Raw genomic sequence first — 22,087 nt, 5'->3', positions numbered from 1 at the left:
GTACAAGTTAGCTAAAGGCAAATCAGTGCCAGAAAGGCACAGAGAGAAGGCATGTTGAGCTGGCATTGGTTTCATTTGATTTTTTTAAAAATCCTTTTTCTTTAATCTTCATCTACTATTCATTACCATATCGCTTAATATGAGATGCATTGTACTTATGGGGCTAATGGGCAGGTGATTGGACTATGGATCAAGCGGTCCAAATTCGAACCTGGCTAAGTCCATTGCAATTTTTCAAGAAAATTTACTGATTGCTCCATTCAACCTAGGTGTAACAAGTACCGGTTTTGTTGGGGGAAAGTGTCTCTGCGATAATACTAGCATCCTGAATCCTATTGAGAGTAATGCATCATTGGTGTCTTACTTCATTCTTACCCAAACTGGAATAAGCTCCAACTCTCATGAGTCTTAGTTACCAAGTTATGGTCATGGGTTTTTTTATTCTATGACCTCAATCTGTTCTCACACAAATCATAAGGCCTCATTCCACATACACACTGGTTACACATTACCCATCATTGGACCTCCTTTGGCCACATGTCCCCATTTTGATTCGTGGCAATATAAAGCTTCAAATAATATTTAACTCAAATTTAAAGTTGCAGTCATCTTGTGGATGATTGCTTCTTGCCAGAACGTCTTATAAAAACTGTTTAAAGCAGTTCTTTCTATAGGGCCTCATTGTGCGTTTGAATGACACAGACCTCATTTAAGGCCGAATACACGTATGTGTGAGTATGTGTGTGTGTGCGTATGTGTGTGTGTGTGTGCGTATGTGTGTGTGTCGGTATGTGTGAAGTATGGGGGTCGAAAGTGAGGACAATGAGTACAGTGTTGAATTGGAGGGATGGGGCGGGATGGGGGAAAGGAAGGGTGTTAGTAGGTGAGAATTGCATTAGGTATCATTTGTAATATAGCAGCAGCAGCAGCATCAACTTTTTCTATACATTGTTTAATTTCTTTTTCAATCTTTATTACCTTTATAATTGCCATGGATTTTACATTTGTTGATTTCGCTAAAGACTTTCCAAATGGAGTTGCTAATGTTTTGGTTGAAGAGGGGTTCGACAGTTTGGCAGCCCTTCTTTGTGCCACGGACAGCGATATTGGTGAATTAGATATTAAAAAAGGACACAAAGCCATTCTAAAGATGGCAGTCAAAAACCTGCAATGTCTTCAAGGCAAGGGACCTATGTGTGCGTCTTCGAATGATGATGGAGGCCTATCTAGCCTCCTTGGTGCTGTAAGAATCAAACCTTCTGAAGAGTCGAGTGTCTCAGGTAGGAGTACCTACATTAAAATTGTTGATTTTATTTCTCCCTCGCTGGTTACCGACGAGGAAGTTATCACAGAGAGTGTTAGCCTTCGCATAAACGCGAAAGTGAAACTAGACAAGGTTTCGCCAGCCATGTGGATAGCAAATGCAAGGATTTTGGCTAAGTTGATAGGATTATCGCCAAATTTTGATGTACATCAATACATCAAATACACAGAGATGGTGGGTGAACTTGCCATGAGATACACATGGCAGTCAGTTCTCATCTTCGACGACGAATATCATCAGCGACAGTCAGTGGACAACTTCATATGGGGGACAGACGCCCCTCACCTGGCGACAGTAGTGCTTCGTGATCACACTCCTCAAACGACAAAAAAACCACTGGGAATCGTCTCGTGGACCCAATACCCTTCAGTTCAGCAACAAGGAGGTCTGTCGACAATTCAACAGAGGTGCCTGTACATATGGCACAACATGCCGATTTAACCACGTATGTAGCTTGTGTGGCAGTCAAAGAGCATGGAGGCAGAGATCACCATGTGGGTGTCAATTCAGCATAGGATACACAGCAGCAGACAAATAGTAGTAAGGAAAGCCCATTAGTGTTAAGCCCCTTTCCTCCTATCAATCCCCACCAATGTGAATTTTTAGGTAATAAAGCATCCATTAGTAGTAAATTAAATTCCTGGAGGAAAATGTTAGAGTGCGATAAAGATAAAGATTTCATTTTAGACGGAGTAGAGCATGGATTATTTCGAATTATTGAAAAAGATAGTCAACTAAAAAATGTGATAGAAAATAACCATTATTCTTCCTTTCGTTTTAAAACATTAGTGGAGAAGGAATTAAAGAATCAAATAGCTCAAGGTCATTATGTTGTAGCATCTAAACAGCCAACAGTTACTAGTGCTCTTGCTGCAATCCCGAAAGAGGATGGAAATATTCGACTAATTCATGACGGCAGTAGACCAGTAGGAGAAGCTATTAATGATTATTCTCTACCAGAAAGCACCAAATTTCAAACCGTTCGTGATGCATGCAAATTAGCCAAACCATTTTTCTACTGTGCAAAAATCGACCTCCAAGCAGCTTATAGATCAGTGCCTATACATCCAGAAAATTACGTAGCCACTGGTATTCATTGGACGTTTGAGGGTGACAGTCACCCCACCTTCCTATTTGATTCTAGGTTACCATTTGGTAGCACTAAAGGTCCAGGACATTTTCACCGCTATCACAAGCTATTAAACGAATCATGAATCGTAAAGGATGCAATGGGGTTGTAGCTTATTTAGATGATTTCTTTTATCACTACCCCAACGTATGAGGAATGTAAATATTGGATGCTTACACTTATGTAGCTACTTCGTGAACTTGGATTTTATATTAGTTATAATAAAGTTGTGGGACCGACCCAAAACATTGTTTCTTGGATTAACAATCAATACTTCTAACAGCACTGTCGAATTAGGCGAGGAAAAAATAATTCGTTTAAGGCAGCAGCTCAATGCATTCAAAAAGAAAAAACGTGCCAACAAACAGCAGCTACAGAGTCTCGAAGGCTCATTGAACTACGCATGCCAGGCAATTCGTGGAGGGAGATTTTTCTACGTCGTGTCCTGGACATAATTAAGCCTCTAAAGCAGCAGCAGCATAAAATAATTTTGTCATATTCATTTCATCTTGAATTACAATGGTGGATTTCATTTTTAAGTGTGTTTAATGGGATAGTATATTATAATGAATCAGCGCCTGAGCACGTCCATGTGGATGCAAGCAATATCGCCGTCGGTGCCAAGTCATAGCCCATCTTCAAAGGAATTTGGACAGTGTTAGGTGTTTACTGGTTCGCTGACCTGAGAAAGTTCATTGTTCTAAACAATGAAGAATCTTTAACATGCCTTCATGGTGTTGGAAAAAATACAGAAAAAATATATTTTAGAAGGAATTCAAGCTAAGCCAAGCATTGCCAACCTCCCAAGATCTAAAACTTTTGAAATGGACAGAAGTTAGATGAAGTCAAAAACTAAGGACAAACAACAATATACTAGAACTAATCATCCAAAACATTGAAAAACAAACACAAAACAAAAGACACGTCAAAGAAATTGTAGATGTGTCAGCAAACAGAATCATAGACAAAATGAAATTAAACAAGGACAAATATCAACAATATATTATATACAATATGCATTGTGTAACACACCTCGCATGGCTTGTGTGCTCTACTCTTTTATGAAATTCCCCTGGATATATTCATTTCTTTTTTATGGATTTTATATTGGTGTTATTGTGAATCTTCTGTACGCATCCCGGTGTATATTTTATCCATTTTTATCAAACAACTAAGTATTTCAATATGTTAACGAAGACATTTTACTTTTATCGATCTGACACACATTTTACCACCTCACCATAACCAACAGTTTTAATCAACGGACACTGTTTATATTGCCACCAACCCTATTTTAATAAACCAAGTGGCAATCGCGGAAAAATTTATCCCTGTTTTGAAACAACTACATTTGTTGTCTGTCGAGCCGAAAGTTGAGTTCAAGATGGCCTGTATAATTTTCAAATGTATTCCGTAGTTTTCTAATTTCTGAAGAAGTCGTTTGTGAGGTACTGTATCAATGGCTTTTGAAAAGTCAAGTACTATTAAATCTGTTTCCGCAGAATTCTGGGATTTTGGGATTTCCTAAGAAATGTTCCGCTGATTTTGCCGTGTCAAATATTTTCCTCTAATAAAAGCTCAGGTCAAATGGTGGATCCATGACAAAATCCCCATCATGCTTTGTGTCATATTTTGACACCTGTGCTCAGTTGCATGAATTTTGGTGACACTCCCATTTTAATGACGTCAGTCTAGACAAACTGGCGCCAGATGTCAAAAGTGAGACATGGCAAGTATGTACATTACCAGTTTCGTACATTTTTCATCCATGAGGTTTCTAATTCTACTAATACATTTTATACAATAATTAACGACTTGGCATAATTTTGAAACATGATCGTTCATCGTACGGTGTTTGTTAATGAAGAATCCTAGATTTCTCAGTTTTTGAATTGTCAATAATAGTTCAAGTTCCCAGACCAAAAGATGCAAAAGGCACACTGTGCCCGCAGATCTTATCCACATAAATGTTACCTATAAAATAAAATGGAACAGGCCACAAAACACCTGTTTTAAATCAAATTAATCCATCAGTCAAAATTTGCAATGATTTTAAGATTCTTTGTAATGTTAATTTGTATTATGTTCTCTACATGTGATTGGTGGAAAGCCTGCAATCAATTTGATACAGCACCTACTTTAGGGAATATATCAGTTTTAAAACAGATCAAGACAATCTTTTGTTGGCTCTTTTTAAAAAATATATTTTAAAACTAAACTGTTTACAGCTACATCGTAGCATGTCTTGACATAAAAACCCCATGTCCCTTTCCTAAACCTCTTGCCCATGTCCCTAATTCCCCCACGTGGTGGAAGCAGTTGAATTTTTTACCTCATATGTGTCATGGATTCAAAATACAATTTGTGTGTATAAATTATAATATTTCAAATTTTTCATCAGGATAAAAGATGATCAAATTCTATGAAAAATAAATTGATTGAGCTTGTTAGTTAGATATTGGTTATCCTCACAACCTGTTGGTTCATTGAGACAGCAAGTCTTGAAAAAGCTTCACAAATGTGTCAGAGTAGCTAATCTCGCACTGAATATAGGTAGACTCATTTTGAATATGATATGTGGGCATCATCTGAAAGATAATAGAAGAGCAATAATTATTCTCTATATTGTGATTACCTATCTAAAAAAACACGAACTTCAAAGTAAGCTGCTTACAAATTGGGACATTAAAAAAAGGTACTTTTATTTGTAGACTTTGCAGCTTATAAATATGTTTTTAAGGGTTCTTAAGCCAGGCCTTTTTGGACGAACATGTCTTTTCACAAAAATTTTATGCACACATCTTTTACGTAAATGTTTTGTTAAAAAAAGCTGTTGTCTTATATTACAAACTCATTTGCAGTTAGTATACAAGAAACCTTTAAAATGGGTACAGTTTGCAGACTTAAGGTGAAAAAGATGCTCTTGATGGAAACAAGCAGTTGGTTTTGAATAAAATCTATAATGTACAAAGATAAGTTTGCTTTTAAAGGTTTTATGGTACTTGTGAAACTTCGTCATTTCGGTGCCAGTAAAAAGGAAGAAAATCAGAGTTAAAAATTATAGATTTACAATTAAAAGCACTCAAGATATAGTGTCAAAGGGGATTGGTTCAAATCGGGAATAGATGTAGATTCCAAGCACAAATAAACCACGTAAGTTTGAGATCAACAAAAAGTCCCATCCAGACACAAGCACGAGATTCCATTATTAAAAGAAATACACTCACATGTTTTTACAATATACAAAATAAAAACTATAAAAGTACATAAGACATAGTTTACAAGAAAAGACATTATATCCCAAAACTAATACTATATTATCTGACTGCTTCCTTCTGGGCCAGGATGAAACCAAGTTCAGTCGAACTTATGCTTGCAACCACTTAAATAAGGCAGCCAACCGTCATGGCCAATCTTAGTTTATTTATTTGCCACTTCGTAAAGAAAATGTAAAGATAAATAATGTCTTGCCAAATAAAATCTTGTCAACAATCGGGTAACGGAGGACTGTCTATTGAGTCATATAATACAAAAAAGACCCAATCGCACAAGATGGCTGTGCTTTGCATAAGCCAGAAAGCAAATATTTCATCACCAAGTCAATTGATTGTCCCTGAGAATTTGACTCAAGTATGGTATTCTAACCTCAATTGAAAATATTTTTGGATGCTTGTCCTGATTCCGGACGATCATACCCGTAGGCTAAATAACAAGCGAGTATAATGCCTGGGTAAATAACGCACTTGTACTAATTGTGTTGCCAAATCCTTCAATAGACAAGTCTGCAGACTTATTAGAGTCAACACTGAATGATCATTAAAATAATCTGTGTTAGCCATGCCATAAGTATGAGAGCATTACCGATTCTGTTTTTATCTCCATGTTTCATCTGTCGAGCTGTCATTTGGGTCTATGGTCACGTTGAAATCCCCTGCAATTATTATTTTTGAGTGTTTCTTTCGATCCAATCTGTTAGTATTGTATAGAAATTTTCGTCGTTTTTAGCTGGTCCATATATGCTGAATAAGTGATATTGGGCGTCATGTTTTTGTATGTCTATCATCCCTAGTCTTCCTGTATGGTTGAATTCGTGGTGATTTGTTTTCCATCTGTCGCTAATGTTGAGTATGGCTACGCCGCGTGAATGCCGTTTCTTTTTGTCTGTTGTCCAGAATATGTTTTTAACGTGTGGATGTAGTTTTGTTTCTATTTGTTTTTGTGCATGTTTGTCGTGTACGTTTGTCTCTTGTAACAGTATGAAATCTAGTGGTTTGTTTTTTGTTTGCATGATAATGTTGACGATGTTGCTTGTTTTGTTTCTTAATCCTTTTATATTTAGTGTTAGTATGGCCAAGTCTATATATGGCGTGTGTTTTGTCATTTGATCCTTGTTCATTCTAATGTATGTTTGTGTGTGTGTGCGTGTGTGTGTTAAGTTCTGTCTGTTTGTCATTGTTCAAGTGTGTCTTGCCTGAAGTTATAGTGTGTATTATGTTGTATTGTGGTTGAGGGTGAATGCAAAGTAATGTTGCTTGTTCATGTTAGGTTACTTACTTGCGGCAATTATATATATATATATGTTTGTGTTTGTGTGTGTGTGTGTTTGTGGTGGTGTTAGTCTATTGTGGTGTATGCTGTGTCTGTATGTGAAAGAGTTTGTTGTTTGTCTAAGGAGATATACCTACATGTCTGTATGTGTGGTTATTTTGTTCGTTGCTTATAATATTATGGTTGCGCTGCTTTGTGGTGTGGTGGCCAACGCATTTTCCTATTACCGTCTTCTAAGGGTGATGGTTTCCTCTTTCTGTACAAGAGGAAATTCTTTTTAAGTAGATAGGTTGTGGTGGAGGTATCAGTGATATTGAGTGTCTTCTTTTTATTGGTGTTGTCAGGGCTGATTTGTATGTTCTCTCCAGGTGTTCTTGGAATGATAGGTCTGCTGGTGAACGGGTCTGGTGATGTCGGTGGTTTGCTGTGGGAGTGGATTTTTAGGGTTACAGGGTGGAGGGGGTGTCTAGGAGGGGTTGTGGAGGTACTGAGTTGTGAGGGGGGGGGGGGGATGGTGAGAGGGAGGAGGTATCAATGAAATGGAATGTCTTCTTGTTAATTTTGCTTGTGTTGTTGTCGGTGCTAATTTGTAGGTTTTTTCTTGGGATGATTGGTCTGCTGGTGAAGGGATCTGGAGATGTTGATGCTTTGCTATGGATTTTTAAGGTTACGGGGGGTCTAGGGGGTGTTGTAGAGGTGCTGAGGTGTGAGGGGGGTGACGGGGAGATGGGTTTAGATGAAGGAGGATGGGTTACGTGGGGGGGGGTTGGTGGGGTCGTGGGTGTAGTGGAGTGACCTGAGGAGATGGGGTGTGGGTTGTTGTAGTTGAGACGTTCATAGAGGTTGGGATTGTAGGGGTAGGAGGATGAGGCGTGGGAGCAGTAGGAGTAGGTGAAGATGAGGCTGGACATTCTCGGAATATGTCCTCCTCAATAGCTTTTGGTCTGGGAAGGTTGGCAAGGGGTGGATCTTTTTTTTCCAAATTGTTTTTTTAGCAGTTTTGACCAGGGGTAGGGCGATAATAAAAAAGAAACACTATGTCATAAATATATACGTTTAAGGGGGGACCTGTAGTCATTTTTGGTTAAAAAACATTTTTTCGGCCAAATTGGGCTAGTCCACTTTTCAGGTAGTTTAATTATTCTAGAATCCTAAAATATAAAGACAATTTCATATTTTCAATTAAAAACGTGTTTTTGATGCAGTTTTATAACGTAGGTATCCACGTTTTATTTTCTAAAGGTCTATATTGTCAAATGTTTGGGTCTTGACAACAGCTATTCAAAGCCTATCCACCCGGTCATGGCGCATATCGATGGAAAGCTTAGCCATTTCTCTTTTTCAATCTGGCAACATCGACATCATGATTATAAACATGAATTATCACAAGGTCAAATAGTGAATACCATTTATACAATGTCACGAGCTCTCATTGGTTGATTTGAGAGGTCAGGTCACGGTGCGTCTAAATTTAGTAACAAAACATGATTCCGATCTAAATTTATCCTCGAACGTGGCAATAGTGACCCACAATGCACCACGATAGCGTCAATGGCCGCTCCCTGACTGACCCTGCCTTTGTTTACAATATTATGAATTCATTCGCTTTTGGACCTCACTCATCGCATTACAAGTTGATTTTGATGAACTTTGGTAATTCTTCACTCTATTCAAGTCACAGAATACTCAGTTTACAAGGTAAGCATAAGAAATACACCACATTTTAATTTATTACTTATTTTTATAACTAAACATGCCTTGTGAGATTGTGTGTTTGTTCGACTGTGCATCAGCTGACACACTCGTTGTTATCGCAAGTTTATTTTATGAAAAATAACAGGGCCAAACAATAATAAAATACTACTCCCCCCCCCCTCCCTCTCCAAACAAAATCAGCCCTCCATGTCAGGCGATAAAACCTAGACCTGATCAGATGTTTCAAGGTTCGATTCCCAGTCAATATGTTTCCAAATTTGTCAAGATCAAGACTGTCAAGACTCAAGAGGGTTCGTGAAGTTCGTGCGACTCACAAGAAGAAAAGACATTCTCAGTCTCAGGACCCTTTAAAAAAAAATACTTTTCATTCAGTTATTGTAATTATCTTTATTTTGGCTGATACTGCATACATCGTCCACACTTTTCAATTTTTTTTCTTTGGAGGGGGGGGGGGGGGGGGGGGGGGATTTATATCGGAAAATTGGGTATGGAATGTTATGTTCGAGAGATAGTGATAGGGAGAGTAAATATCTATATGATAGATAATGATAAGGTCTGTAGTGGTAGCAGTTTTAGTAGTGTTTGAAATGTCTAGGATAATGATAATGACAGTGTTAGATAATTTTTTTTTTCCAAATTATTTATTTTATTATTATTATTATTATTATTATTATTATTATTATTATTATTATTATTATTATTATTATTATTATTATTATTATTATATTATGATTATTATTATTATTATTGTTGTTGTTGTTGTTTTAAACTTTAGCAATGGCATTGGCATATGTGCCATTTTCACTGCAGTGAATTTAATTTAATTTTTTGTTTTCATCGACAGCTAACATGAAAGAATTCAGTTGACTGTACTGGTGTCCTGACAATAAATAAAGATGCTGGCTCAAGGGCTATTCTGGAAAGGTGTGTTGAGGCCCTCCTGTGGCAAACTGATCAACCAGCAAACCATCATCTGGGCCAGCACAGCAGAGTGTCTGCATGTACTTTTTGACACTGGTTAGTAATGTTTCCAAATCTACATAGCGCCTTTACATTTTTGATTAATGATCAATAAAGTAAATACTCATTTTTCTAAATGAAAATGATAAAACATCATTTGAAATGAATTACTACTGAATATATTAACTTAATAACAGAAAATTGTTTGTCGCCAAGAGTTCTGTTCTGTGGATGTAAAAACAATGAAATTTCAACTGTGTTGGTGTGAATGATGACCATTTTATTTTTGGTCTTTCTTTGACAGATGCATTTTATGTCAATGACTTATAATGTATTTCCAAAAATTGCTAATCAAATATCTCTTTTTTTTTTTACCAACCAGAGCAAGATCAACCCTCTTTGTGGAACTACGGTACTAAAAAAGCGGTGGCAAACAAGTGGTGTTGATTTTTCCTGCATTGAGGCGAAAGGAATTTATTTCCAAGGGGCTCGGGAAAGCAAATTGCTTTTTATTCTGAGCTATATCTATTTGCATCATTTAGCTGTTTTATTGTCTAAAATAGAATTGATTTTGCAGTTAAAATTGACTAGATATCTAATTTTATATGACTTGTCTCTCAAGCAGCATTGAAAAATGAGGGTAGCGCGCCATATCATATTTTACAAAATCATATTTCGAGACTTTTTAATATATCTAGAAATCTCTTTATAATCTATTGTATACAGTAAATAATTAGTTTTTGTGATTACAATAATGAATTCATAAGATATAAATCATATTTGACCTCAAAATTATTTTATCTCTGAATACGGAAAAAATTGAATTTTATAGTATTTTTTTTTTTAGGGGTATGCGTTAGCGAATCGATTATAAATTTTTAAAGTTTTCTTGTTTTCTTGTCCTATAATGGTCATATTTTGAAAGTTTGATGGATCATTTCTTTTACTTGCCTGCAAAATCAGTCTCAATGTCAAATTATTAAAAAAGTTTGCGCTTTCTCAAATTTCCGATTTATGTCATTTTCTGATTTTCTAGCAATCCTATCTTATCCATTTTCCTTTAGATCATCTTCAAATTTATTCAGAATCTTTTCTATGATGTCTTTTACATCATGATGGAAGTTTTTGGGGGTAAATTAATATTTAGCAATTTTATAAATTTTTAAACTCATTTTTTTCTGTCGATACGCGCCAAATTTTCAGTCAAAATCAAATAAAAATTCTAAAAATGTTATTTTCCAGACTATTGATAAATTCTTCCATCACGATATAGCTATTTATGTGAGAAACATTGTGTTTAAATTTGAAAGAAATTTATATGCTAGTTTTTGGTGCATCTATGTTAGAAATTTTAGGGTTTTACGTCTAATTTTAGCCTATAATGCCCCTTAAAAATTTTATTTAAAAAATTCTGAGTTTTTTTTGGGTGTTTAACATCAAATTATACATCACATTATTAGTTTATGAGATTTAATTGATGAATTTTATAAATATAAAGCATATTTGATCGCTAAATTAATTTTTTTGTAAAAAACTGATATCATTCAATTTTTCCGCAAATTTTTTCTTAGGGGTATGGGTTAGCGAATCGATCATAATTTTTTCAGAATTTGATAAATGTACAAAATTTAACTGTTTTCTTGTTCCATATTGAATATACTTTGAAATTTTGATGGATGTTTTCCTTTGCTTGTCTGCAAAATTAACTTTATTATCAAATTAAAGACAAATTTTGCGTTTTCTCAAATCTCCATTTTGCGTCATTTTCTGATTTTCTAACATTCATATCTGGATCATTTTCCATCAGATTGTCTTCAAATTTGGTCAGAATCTTTTTATAATGTGTTTTGTACCATGACGTAGGGGTTTTGGGGTAAACTAAAATTGAGCAGTTTTATGAATTTTTAAATCGAATTTTTACTGTAATTCCGCGCCAAATTTTCAGCCGAAATCGAAAAAAAATTCTTAAAAATTTATTTTCAGGACTATTGCTAAACCTTCACGTCATGGTATAGCTCTTGTTGTAAGAAACATTGTGTGTGAATTTGGAAGAGATCTATTCGTTGGTTTTGGCTGCATTACTGTAAGAAATTTTGGGATTTTTGGTCTATTTTTAGCCTATTTTTTCTCACTATGTCTAAAAAAAAATTTTTTTTTGGCTTTTTTTGGTGTTAATCATCAAATTAGACCTCCTACCACCTTAAAATAACAAGGGAATAGCAATATTAGCATTACAATCAAAAATGGATTTTTGACTACAGGTCCCCCCTTAAGGGACACAAGGGAATGGGGTTGTGGGTGTAGGGCAGTAAGATGGGAATAATACACTACCTGATTTTACCAGCAGGCTTCCGTTTATGCCATCCAGCTCTTGCTAGATGTTGAACGATGCTCACAAAATATTTGAAATAATATTAAAAGAAAAAACAAAACCTATGTATGTACGCAGAAGGGGCACATTCTACAAACAACCTACACTAACACTAACACAAACACAAAAAGAACTAAATTATACTCCATTATATACTCCTTTGCCACGTCCAGACATTTTGATATTCAGCTAGAATGTAAGTGGTTGGTTGTACCTTTAGAAAAATACAGTCCAAATGATATCTTTTTTCTTAGAGTTTGAGACCTCCAGATCTAAACCTAAAGAGCACTCGATACTTAAATTGCTAATCAAACATACAATCTTTGATGCATCACAGGAGAATAATGACGTGACATTATTTCAAGTCTTAAAGCCCCTGTGTAGTGACTAGGAGGCTTTGTTTTTGTGTGGTTTGCAACACATTTAGGGCATATTGGCGTCAGTACAAAAGAAAGAAAATGGGATAATCAAATTCTAGAATTACAATTAAAGCACCCAAGAAAAAGTAAGAAAAAGTGTAATTGGTTTGAATAGGAACCAGATGTAGAATCCCATCAATGTACAAGCACTTTGAAATAACCTATAAGTCTCATCCAGACAGAGGAACAGGATTTAACAATGAGGAATACACTCGAATGTTTACATTATACATTCAAAATAACATATATAACAATACATAACAGAGAGATGATTTACAAGGGAAAAAAATAACTCCCAAAACATTAACTATGAATTTGACTCTTTCCCTCCCAGCCAAGGACGTCCAGGGCCAGGAGAAAACCAAGCAATTTCATTCCAAGACAAAGACAGAAGGCAAATGGAAAACATATATAAAGGGATAGAAGACACAGTAAGTACCACCCTGCCCACTATGGGAGGCCAGGAACCCCACCCAATTATGAGGCTTTCTGAATGCCAGAAAAATGGTAAAATACAAAATCGAATTTTAATCATTCTCTACTCTTTACTGTGTTCAAAGGACAAAACAAAACAAAAACAAAACAAAAAAACCTTACTGTCTTCTGAGCCCACTGACGTGTAGGTTAGCACTGAAGATCTCCACTTTCTGTCACTGGTCACAGCCAATTGACACAGAGCTCCCAAGGACTCATCTTACATTCTATCTCCTCCTAAACTGTCCATAGCTATGTCTGCTTTGGCCTGCCTCTTTTTCTTTTGCCTTTGGATATCCCGCAACGAGTAACCTTTGGTATTGAATCATTTTGAGGACATGCCCTATCCATCGCCATCTAGTGGTCACGGTTTCCAAGGTTTTCAGTGTTGCATTGCAGTAGGAGGTTCCTAAGAAATCTTGCAAAGACCGAAGATTTGCCATATATTTCTCAAGACTAATTGTGGGGAACCAAGACAGTCTGTCGGCATCTGTTTTGGTAAATTTTCAAATATATTAAAATCAAAAAGAAAAGTCATGCTAACTATGAGTTTGCTACAAAGACCAGAACAAGGTAGAACTAGTGGCTCTTATCTTTATTCTTAGTATTTTGTCTATGCCTGATGGTAGAGGATGGCAGTGCTGGGTCGTCAGAGTCAGTCTCTGGTGTGGGTTAGCCCTAAATCTCGGGTGCAGTGATTTTTTCTGGACACCCAGAAGCCATAAGTGATTAGGTATTTGTCTCATTGGATCAAATCTGATCACTGGTAGTTTGTGATAGACTATCATCCTATCACAATGGTTGTAAGCAATTGTCACTGTTCATCTAATGATACAGAAACCAGGGTAAAATCAGGCTCCATGGGTCGTATGGCTCTGAATGACTAGTTTTTGGTTAACATCAAAGTGACACAGTCCTTCCCCATATTAGAGATAATGCCCTAAAATGGTTCAAGTCATACATTGACGTCATACACAACCAGTCCTGATAGACAAAATAAAATCGAAGCCACAAACGTTAAATTATGGAGTACCCCAAAGTTCCGTCTAGGCCCACTCCTTTATAATCTCTATACACAACCATTGGGAAGAATTAAAAAAAAAAAGCATGAGGTCAGCTACCATATTTTCCCTACAACACCCAGTTGTATAGCTCTGTCCATCCGTCTGAATTACATTTGTTAATTAAAAACCAGTAAATTTGTATAGAAGATCTGAAAAAACTGGATGACAATAAATAGACTCAAAATGAACGAAGAAAAAAACCCAGAAATTTTGTATGGCCCTAAAAAAATTATAAAAAGAATATAAAAATATTACAATTGAAAATGAAAAAGTATTTTACTGACAGAGCTAGAAATCTGGGTGTTTACTTTGACTCTACCCTTTCTATGCATTGCCATATAGATAATTTATGTAAGAATATATACACCGAGAAAAGAAGAATTTCACAATTGGCTAATTTTTTAGCTCAAAAACCTATTCAAACCCTCATTTCTTCTATGATGTTTTCTAGACTTGATTACTGTAACATGCTCATGTTTAATATTCCAAATAATCAGCAAACTGTAGTGCCTTATTGAGCTTTTATATTGTGCAATATCCACTGAACATGCTCAAAGCACTTTACAAGGGATCCCTGGACAACAGCAACACTTAACATGACGCCTGTTAGGCGATATTACAATTTTTAGGACAGAGACAACACTGTAAATGGCCAGGTACATATTTTACACCCGAGTACAGTGAGAGAATGTGAGTAAAGAGCCTTTTCCAAGGACTCAAACTATGCGTTGAGTGAGGATTGACCCCAGGACCTTCCGATACCTAAACGAGTGTCATACCACTAGATCATATTGCCGCACGAGGCAAAATTAGTTTTGAAGAAGAAAAAAGTGATCATGTCACACCTTTGTTTTAGACTTTCCATTGGCTCCCTGTTTATCAGATTTGATCAATATTTACTCACCCTCTCACTCTTTTAAGATCCAACTCTCAATTACGATTATGTGTTCCTAAAAAAGGATCTAAGACCTTTGCTGATCGTGCATTTATTCATGCTGCTCCCGCTGTCTGGAATTCTTTACCATTTAGTGTTAGGAGCGGGGTTGTGGATTCGCAGTCATCTTTTAAAAAGAAATTAAAATCTCATCTTATGAGATGCTCACTATGTTAAATAAAACATCCAACTAAATATACAATATAATTTTTTTATAACACTAAAATTATTTAGGCTAATATACAAGTATGCACAATAACTTAACATTGGATTTTGTAAGATATACATGTGTTACATCAGAATTCTCACGGCATATAATATCCCTTCATTTGCCATTATTGTTTAAATGTTCGCATACGATTTATATTCAATAATTCAAGTTATGACATTTTTCCTCTCTGTATGTTTATGTGCATTCTGGTGCGCGCGGTTACGTGTGCTTATATTATGTATTATAAAGTGGTGTGAAACTTAGGAAGTCCTGTCAAAATACTCATATAGTTTGTTCCGCAACCCTTAGTTTCCCTGTTTCAAGTGCTATTTTTAGTTCAGGTCAAAGTAGTCCTTCAGAGCCATTATGCCCATCCCAGTTTCTATAGCGTGAAACGGAGAATAGAAATTGCTTTCCCACCAAATCTAACTGACTCAGCTACTCATTCACTGCTGGGTGGCTAGGGAGGGGGGGGGGGGGGGGGAAATATTGAATGCACCCGGGATCAATCTCGGTCCCTTTGCATGTGAAGCGAGTGCTCTATCAACTGAGTTATCGGGACTCCCTAGTGCATTCTGGTCAAAGGTTGTGGAATTTGCCAACACTTGAGATACATTTGTCTTCATTTGAGAATTTCAAGCATCGATTGAAGACATTCTTATTCAGAAAGGCTTTCTTCTGATTATGTGTATAATTAGCGTTGTTCGTGTACTGTGTTAGGGCTTAATCTCTTTTATGCGCCCCAGCCCTCCAGATGAAGGAATGTTTGGCGCACTATAAATCTATGCCATCATTATTAGTAAATTAATGTTAAATTTCCAGTATGCGCATTTGTTTTCTTTTCTTTTGTGGTTGGCCAAACTGCATATATTGCTTTGTGTCTGTGAATGATAATGTGCTTGCAATGTGTTCTGTATTTGTTGGTGTTATTCTTTTATTCTTCGTCGCCATTTTTATTAGCTGGTCCATAAATGTTATATAAGTGGTATTGACTACTGTGTTTTCGTATATCTATCATCCCTAGTCTTCCTGTTTGGTCAAATTCGTGGTGACCTATGCTCCATCTGTCACTAATGTTGCATGAGTATCATTTCGTTTCTGTTTGTCTGTTGTCCAGAATATTTTTTTAGTGTAGTTTAGTTTCTATTTGTTTTTGTGTATGTTTGTCAGGTATGTTTGTTTCTTGTAAAAGTATGAAGTCAGTGGTTTGTTTGTTTGATAAAGTCAAGAATGTAGTTTGTTTTGTTTCTTCATCCTTTGATGTTAGTGTTAGGATGGCTAAATCTTTGTATTTGACTCATGCTTTATTGGTTGATCGTTTTTCATTCCTGTTTGTGTATGTTTTATCAATTCTGTCAGTTGTTTGTCTGTCATTGTGCGTGTGTTTTGTGTGAAGTTATTGTGTTTGTTGTGTTGTATTGTGGTTATGGGTGAATGCATGTTATAATGTTGGTTGTTCATGGTGAGTTGCTTTATAAGTCGGTATGTATATGGTTGTGGGTGTGTGTATATGTATGTGTGTGAGTGTAGGTCATGTCCTGTGTTTGTAGTGATGTTGGGTGATTTTGGGATGTGTGGTCTTTGTATGTGAATGTTTTGCCTATGGAGATTTGTCTATATATCTGTATGTGGGTGTTAAGTTTGCTTTTACCTTCATGCTTGTGCTGCTTTATGGTGTGGTGGCCAACATTGAACTTTTCCATTACCTTCCTCCAGAGGTGATGGTTTTCTCTTCCTATCCAGAGAGGAAGTTGTCTTTAGATAGGATGGCTGTGATGGTGGTAACAGGAAGATGGCGTTTCTTCTTGTATTTATGTTTTTGTTGGAGAAGTCAATGCTGTTTTATAAGATCTGTCCGGTGGTGTTCTTTGGATGTTCCGCTTGCTTGTGAATGATTCTGGTGTCTGTGTCTTGAAATTTGGAGTTTTGCTATGGGAGTGGGGGGGGGGGGGGGGGGGGGGGGGGTTACAAGGTTTCTAGGGAGGGAAGAGTATAGAGTTCCTGGGGTGTAGGGGAGGGAGTTAGGTGGAGAAGGTGGACGGGTTACATGTGGGGGGAGGGATGTGTGTAGCCTGAGGGATGGAGTGTGGGAAGGGTTGTTTTGTAGGTCTTTGAATGTTTGGTTCACTTGCGAACAGATCTGGTGATGTTGGTGGATTCTGTCAGCTTCTTTGTGAAATCGGTGTAGTGGTCTTGTATGTCTGTTGATATTTTGCCACTTGTGTACAGTTGTTTGTAAAAATCATAGGTCGTAAGGATGTCGGTCTCATTTTTTGTTATTGACCCATCTGTGGTTCTGATTTTGTCTATTTTTCGTCTGTTGTGTAATTTGTTTTCTATTCTTGCTATTGTGTCATTTAGTTCTGTGTAGTCATTGCGCGTTTTGTATGTGCTTCTTACTTTGTGGCCACTGTATTTTTTTGTTCTATTGCTTTCAGTTTATTTATGGCATTTGTAACATGTTGTTGTGTGTGTTTCTGTTTTGTTGTCACTCGCCCTGTCAATGTCGATGATTGTTTTGTACTTTGTTTCCTTTCTGTTGGTTTTGTGTTGTATTTTTTTCCCTATCATTTGTGTTGGGGTTTGTATGGTCTGTTTGATGGTATCCCACCATTCACGGATGTTGTTGTTTGTGTCCAGTCCTGCAGGAGACTGTTGTTGAATTTCCAGTAGGCACTTTTTTGTTTGGGTCTTGTAATTTGGGTGCCGTACTGGTTGTAGACAGCCTTGTGGTCTGTGTAGTCCAGTGTGTTTTCTAAGTGTTTAATTTCTGATATTGGAGTTGTTTTGGATATGTATATTTTGTCAAGTCTGGATCCTGTGTTTGTAGTTGATTTAAAAGTTTCTTTTCCGAGTGGGAATGTTTCTCTTTATGTATCTGTTAGAATTGTGTTTTTCTATAATGCGTTGTAGTATTTGTTTGTCTATGACTGTTATGTTCTATGGTGGGTTGTGTCGCAGGGGTGTATTGTGTTATTGAAATCCCCTGCTCGGATGATGGGTGTTGATGGGTTTATTTCCATTCTTTTCTCTAAGTCTAGGAAAGTTGTCTTTTTTTCGTCTGTTCTTGAGGCAGGTCCGTAGATGTTGTAAATTTGGAATTTGTAGCCGTCTTGAGTCACGTCTATTTTCCCTATTCATCCTGTGTTGTCATGGTCGTGTTGGGTGACAGTCCAATTGTCGGAGATTTTTATTATGGCTACTCCTCTAAAGTTTCTTTTTTTCTTGTCGATTGTCCAAAATATACTTTTAACTTCTGGTTTAAGTTCGAAAAGTGTTCGTTCTTGTGTGTATTTGTCATGTATGTTCGTTTCTTGTAACAGTAGGAAGTCTGGTCTTTGTTTCCTTATTAAATTTTTTATGTCTTGTATTTTCTGTCTCATACCTCTGATGTTGAGTGTTATGATTGTCAATGGTGGGAGGTCATCCTCTTTTTAGGTTGTTTTTATTTTGTATGGTTTGTTTTTAGTGTATGATTTTGCTTGTTCTCTAGAGGTGGTGTGTTTATTGTATCTAGAGTTGCGTATGTATGTAGGTATATACGTGTGGTCTGTAGGCTGCATGTCTAGGGTTTAGTGTGTGTATTGTTTTGTTTAAATATTGTGGGGTGCGTCTCCCATGTGTCGTGGTGGTCTGGGCAGTGACCTTTCTCTCTCAATGTTTTGGATGGGTGGAGTCTTCCTCTTGAGGGAAGAGCTCCTTTGGTGTGGTGTGTATGCTTGTGTTTGTGTAGGTATTGGGTGGTGTGTTCTGTGACTTTTCCTTGCTCTTGGGCAAGCCCCAGGTGGTGAACGTGTGAGTGAAGTGTGTGCTCTGAAGGGCGATGGTGTGGTTTTATTTTTTTGGGGAGAGTTTGTGGGTTTGTTATTGGGGTTGGGGGGTGTGGATGGGGGTGGGGGGGATGTTGCCCTTTCTAAAGGGATTATTACTGGTGGTGTTGGTGTGATGTGTTGGTGTAGATTTGTCATGGATGACATTCGTTTTGGTGTGTATGGGGAGTTGTGTGGTTCCTGTTCTGGTTGTTTACTCGGTGCAGTTTTTGTTGTGTTGGTATCTTTTGGAGTGTTGTCTTGTGGGTTTTGTGGGTTTATGTTTGGTGTCTGTGGTTTAGTGGTGTAGCTTGTGGGTTGTGGTGTATTTGGTGTGTTGTTTTTTTGTGTGTTGGAGTGTTTCTTCCCCTTTTTCACCACCTGGTTCCAAGGTTCTTGGGATTGGGACGGTGCGTCCGGCAGGGGGTTGCCGGAAGGCGTGATAGAAACAATAGGTGAAGATGAAGATGGAATAGGAGGAGGGATAGTGGGATCTCGTGCCGAAATCACTCCTGGTGTGTACCGTGCTCTAGTGGGGCACAACTAGAAGGGATGCCCCACATTGTAGCATGTGGATCATGCCGGTACACGCCCAGGAATGTGCACTTTTACGTGGTGGAAGGCGCCACCTACCTCAAATTTTAGATAGTGGGGTATTTCTACCCCATCTATCTTCTCCAGACGGAATGTGTACGAGTCCAGCTCGTCCCGTCTGGGTTTGCAGACAACGATGGTGCCGGGCTTAACGAAGGGGGCGAGGGCCCTGGTGAGGCTGCCTTCCTTGACGGAGGGAGCCACCCATTTCAATACCCCCGACACCAGGGATTTGTTTACATCCCTGATGTGGAGGTTTATTTTTAGGGTTGGGTGGGGGTGCACTACGCCGTGCAGTTTCTCCACCTCTTGACTCCCTTCCTTTTTGGAAGGTGACGTAGTATTTGCGGGCGTCCATGAAACGGTAGACTCCCGCAATATCGTCCATACTGACCCCCATATTATTGAGGGCCAGCTTGATTTTTAGGTGGTTGGCCTGGTTCGTTTCAGGTCCTTTTAAGAATACCTCAACCGTATTTGGGGGATGAGGCCCATTGAATTTGAGATCCTCTGCGGATAGTTTCACCACAACTACGTTGGGGTGAACTGCCATGGAGGCCCGGAAAGAGAGGGAGAGAGAAGAAGAGGTGTAAATACAAAATTCATAGAGGGATATTTCCCCTCTTGTGGTGATATTTATATATATATTTTTTTTTAATTTTAAAAAAGGGGGGGGGGGGGGGGGGCTAGAGGGTGGTTAGGTATGGACTTACTTGCTTAGTAAGGGGTAAAGCAAGTGGAGTTTAACAAACGTTTAAAGGGAGGAAAAAAAAAAAAGGGGGGGGGCGCTAGGTTGGGGTCAAAGGAAGTTGGGAGGAAATGAGATGCTCCATCACAATGGGGTACAAAAGGTGGGGGTACGGGTGTAGGGCGGGGATATGGGGAATAAACACTGGTGTTTATTGGGAGGTCTTCCGTTTACTTACGCCATCCAGTTGTTTTAAATTTTTGGCACAGGTAAGCACATTCTACCGAACTAGTCAACACTGAAGTTCCCTAACGGCTAAGAAATAAAAAGGAAAGGAAAAAGAAAAACAAAAAACAAAAATTAAATAAAGCTAACACAAAAAGGTATAATTTAACACCTAGAAACACTATAACACAATACACGTCCAGACATTTTTTTGATATTCAGTTAGGTGGCATTTTTTTCGATTTGATTTTCTAGTAAACACAGGAATGACACAGTCTAGATATATGCAAACTATTCTAACCAACTGGACTAAAAAACTCTCTAACACGATACGTCCGGTGATTTTACGATTACGCGCTACTGTCGCCTGTCGATAAATTATTATACACATCCTTAATTTTGGAGAAGTCTCAATTATAGTGAAAATTGAATCATTAGCTAATATAGTTACTTACGTTGCAAATGTTGGTCAAGCTAAATAGTCTAGACGAAAAATACAGAAATAAGTAATTTTTTGTCCCACGAGATCCATAATTATAATCTTTCCGTCTTTCTGTCGACTGACGACTTGTCGTCTGCTACAAGCCCTCGCGCGGCAACTTTTTACCAGATGTTTTTGATACCATATTTCTAAAATTTAATATATAAAATAATATTTATTTTATATGTAAATAAAGCCAAATATATCACCTTTCCCCTTAAATGTTGCTTTGGTGCAATTTAATACAGCAGTTTATAAGTAAAAGAACGTTAATTATAATTATCTTTTGGGAGGATTGGATGAAATAAATATATTTATAAAGGAAAAAAAAGCAGTAAAAATATGATCGACAGAAGCATCTAAAATGCCAAGTTGGTACAAGGTGATTGGCGTTCAAGAACTCGTTATTCTCGTGGTTGAATAAAGCCTATCAGTAACTTGTTTTGTTTTATTTGTTTGTTGTTGGTGCTTTTTTTTTTTTTTTTTTTTTTTTTGGTTCATTGGTTTTGTTCCCTTATATTATTATGACTTCTCTTCTCTTTGTTTTTGATTTATTAATATTTGTGTCCTTTTTACAAATGTTTCAGTTTGACTCAAGTTTTATTGATAGAATGAAGTTGACGTCACTCTATCTGGTCTTTGTTATTGTTATTTTTCATCCACGTTTATGAGTAATACTCACTAAACTGTATTAACCAGACTATAAAAGTTCATGATTACACTAAATTTTGTGTGTTGGTCAGTGGCAATGATGGCAATGTTGTGAACTTCTTAGCCAAGCTCAAGCGCATACTATCTATTGTCCGTGCGCACGCGTTGACGCGAATATCTCCACAACCCTCTGATGGATTTTAATGATAATGGGAGCGAGGAGCGAGCTATACCTGGATACCTACCTGGATACCTCTGTATAGAGCTTTTAGACTTGGTGTAGTCTCCTTCGCTCCTCCTCATCTATTAATGATTGGACCAATTTTTATAATTGAACTTGTTTCCTAGGGTGTTGCTTATCTCCAACTCTGCTTTGAATTTATTCAAATTTTTTGCTGATACTGTGGTTTCTTGTAGTTTATTCCAGTTATTTACAATTCTAGATGAAAAAAAGTTCCTTCTTTCATTTGTTTTAAAACGTTCTTTTTT

The 22,087-nt window shown here is 37.2% G+C and overlaps 1 protein-coding gene and 2 long non-coding RNA genes across 6 annotated transcripts; 2 read left to right on the top strand and 1 right to left on the bottom strand.

Moving 5' to 3' along the window:
* Window positions 1-956: 956 nt before the first annotated feature.
* Window positions 957-21,063, bottom strand: LOC144967567 (uncharacterized). Of its 4 annotated transcripts, none has more exons than XR_013644417.1 (4): window positions 20,922-21,060; window positions 14,910-15,066; window positions 10,053-13,431; window positions 9,601-9,731 (listed from the first exon to the last, which is right to left on the bottom strand). XR_013644417.1 is itself a non-coding variant. In XM_078905014.1 (2 exons), the coding sequence occupies exon 2, from the start codon at window positions 20,104-20,106 to the stop codon at window positions 19,702-19,704; it is 405 nt and encodes a 134-aa protein (XP_078761140.1). In that variant the 5' UTR covers window positions 20,107-20,556; window positions 20,922-21,063; the 3' UTR covers window positions 17,124-19,701. The 4 variants fall into 4 exon arrangements, 1 of the variants encoding a protein (XP_078761140.1); XR_013644416.1 differs by lacking the exon at window positions 20,922-21,060 and adding an exon at window positions 16,802-17,074; XR_013644415.1 differs by lacking the exons at window positions 9,601-9,731; window positions 14,910-15,066; window positions 20,922-21,060 and adding exons at window positions 957-5,041; window positions 16,802-17,074 and having other exon boundaries at window positions 13,065-13,431.
* Window positions 8,187-9,699, top strand: LOC144967569 (uncharacterized). Its single transcript, XR_013644418.1, has 2 exons — window positions 8,187-8,699; window positions 9,562-9,699. It is a non-coding gene; the product is annotated as an uncharacterized LOC144967569 (long non-coding RNA).
* On the top strand, window positions 9,594-10,196 carry LOC144967570 (uncharacterized). Its single transcript, XR_013644419.1, has 2 exons — window positions 9,594-9,734; window positions 10,060-10,196. It is a non-coding gene; the product is annotated as an uncharacterized LOC144967570 (long non-coding RNA).
* Window positions 21,064-22,087: the final 1,024 nt, after the last annotated feature.

Source organism: Berghia stephanieae, chromosome 3 (assembly GCF_034508935.2).
Source record: "Berghia stephanieae isolate SIO BIC M18660-M18661 chromosome 3, UCSD_Bste_1.3, whole genome shotgun sequence".
Classification (NCBI taxonomy): Eukaryota; Metazoa; Mollusca; class Gastropoda; order Nudibranchia; family Aeolidiidae; genus Berghia; species Berghia stephanieae.
The sequence above is the reverse complement of the archived record's forward strand: the minus strand, read 5'-3'. Positions and strand labels throughout refer to the sequence as shown.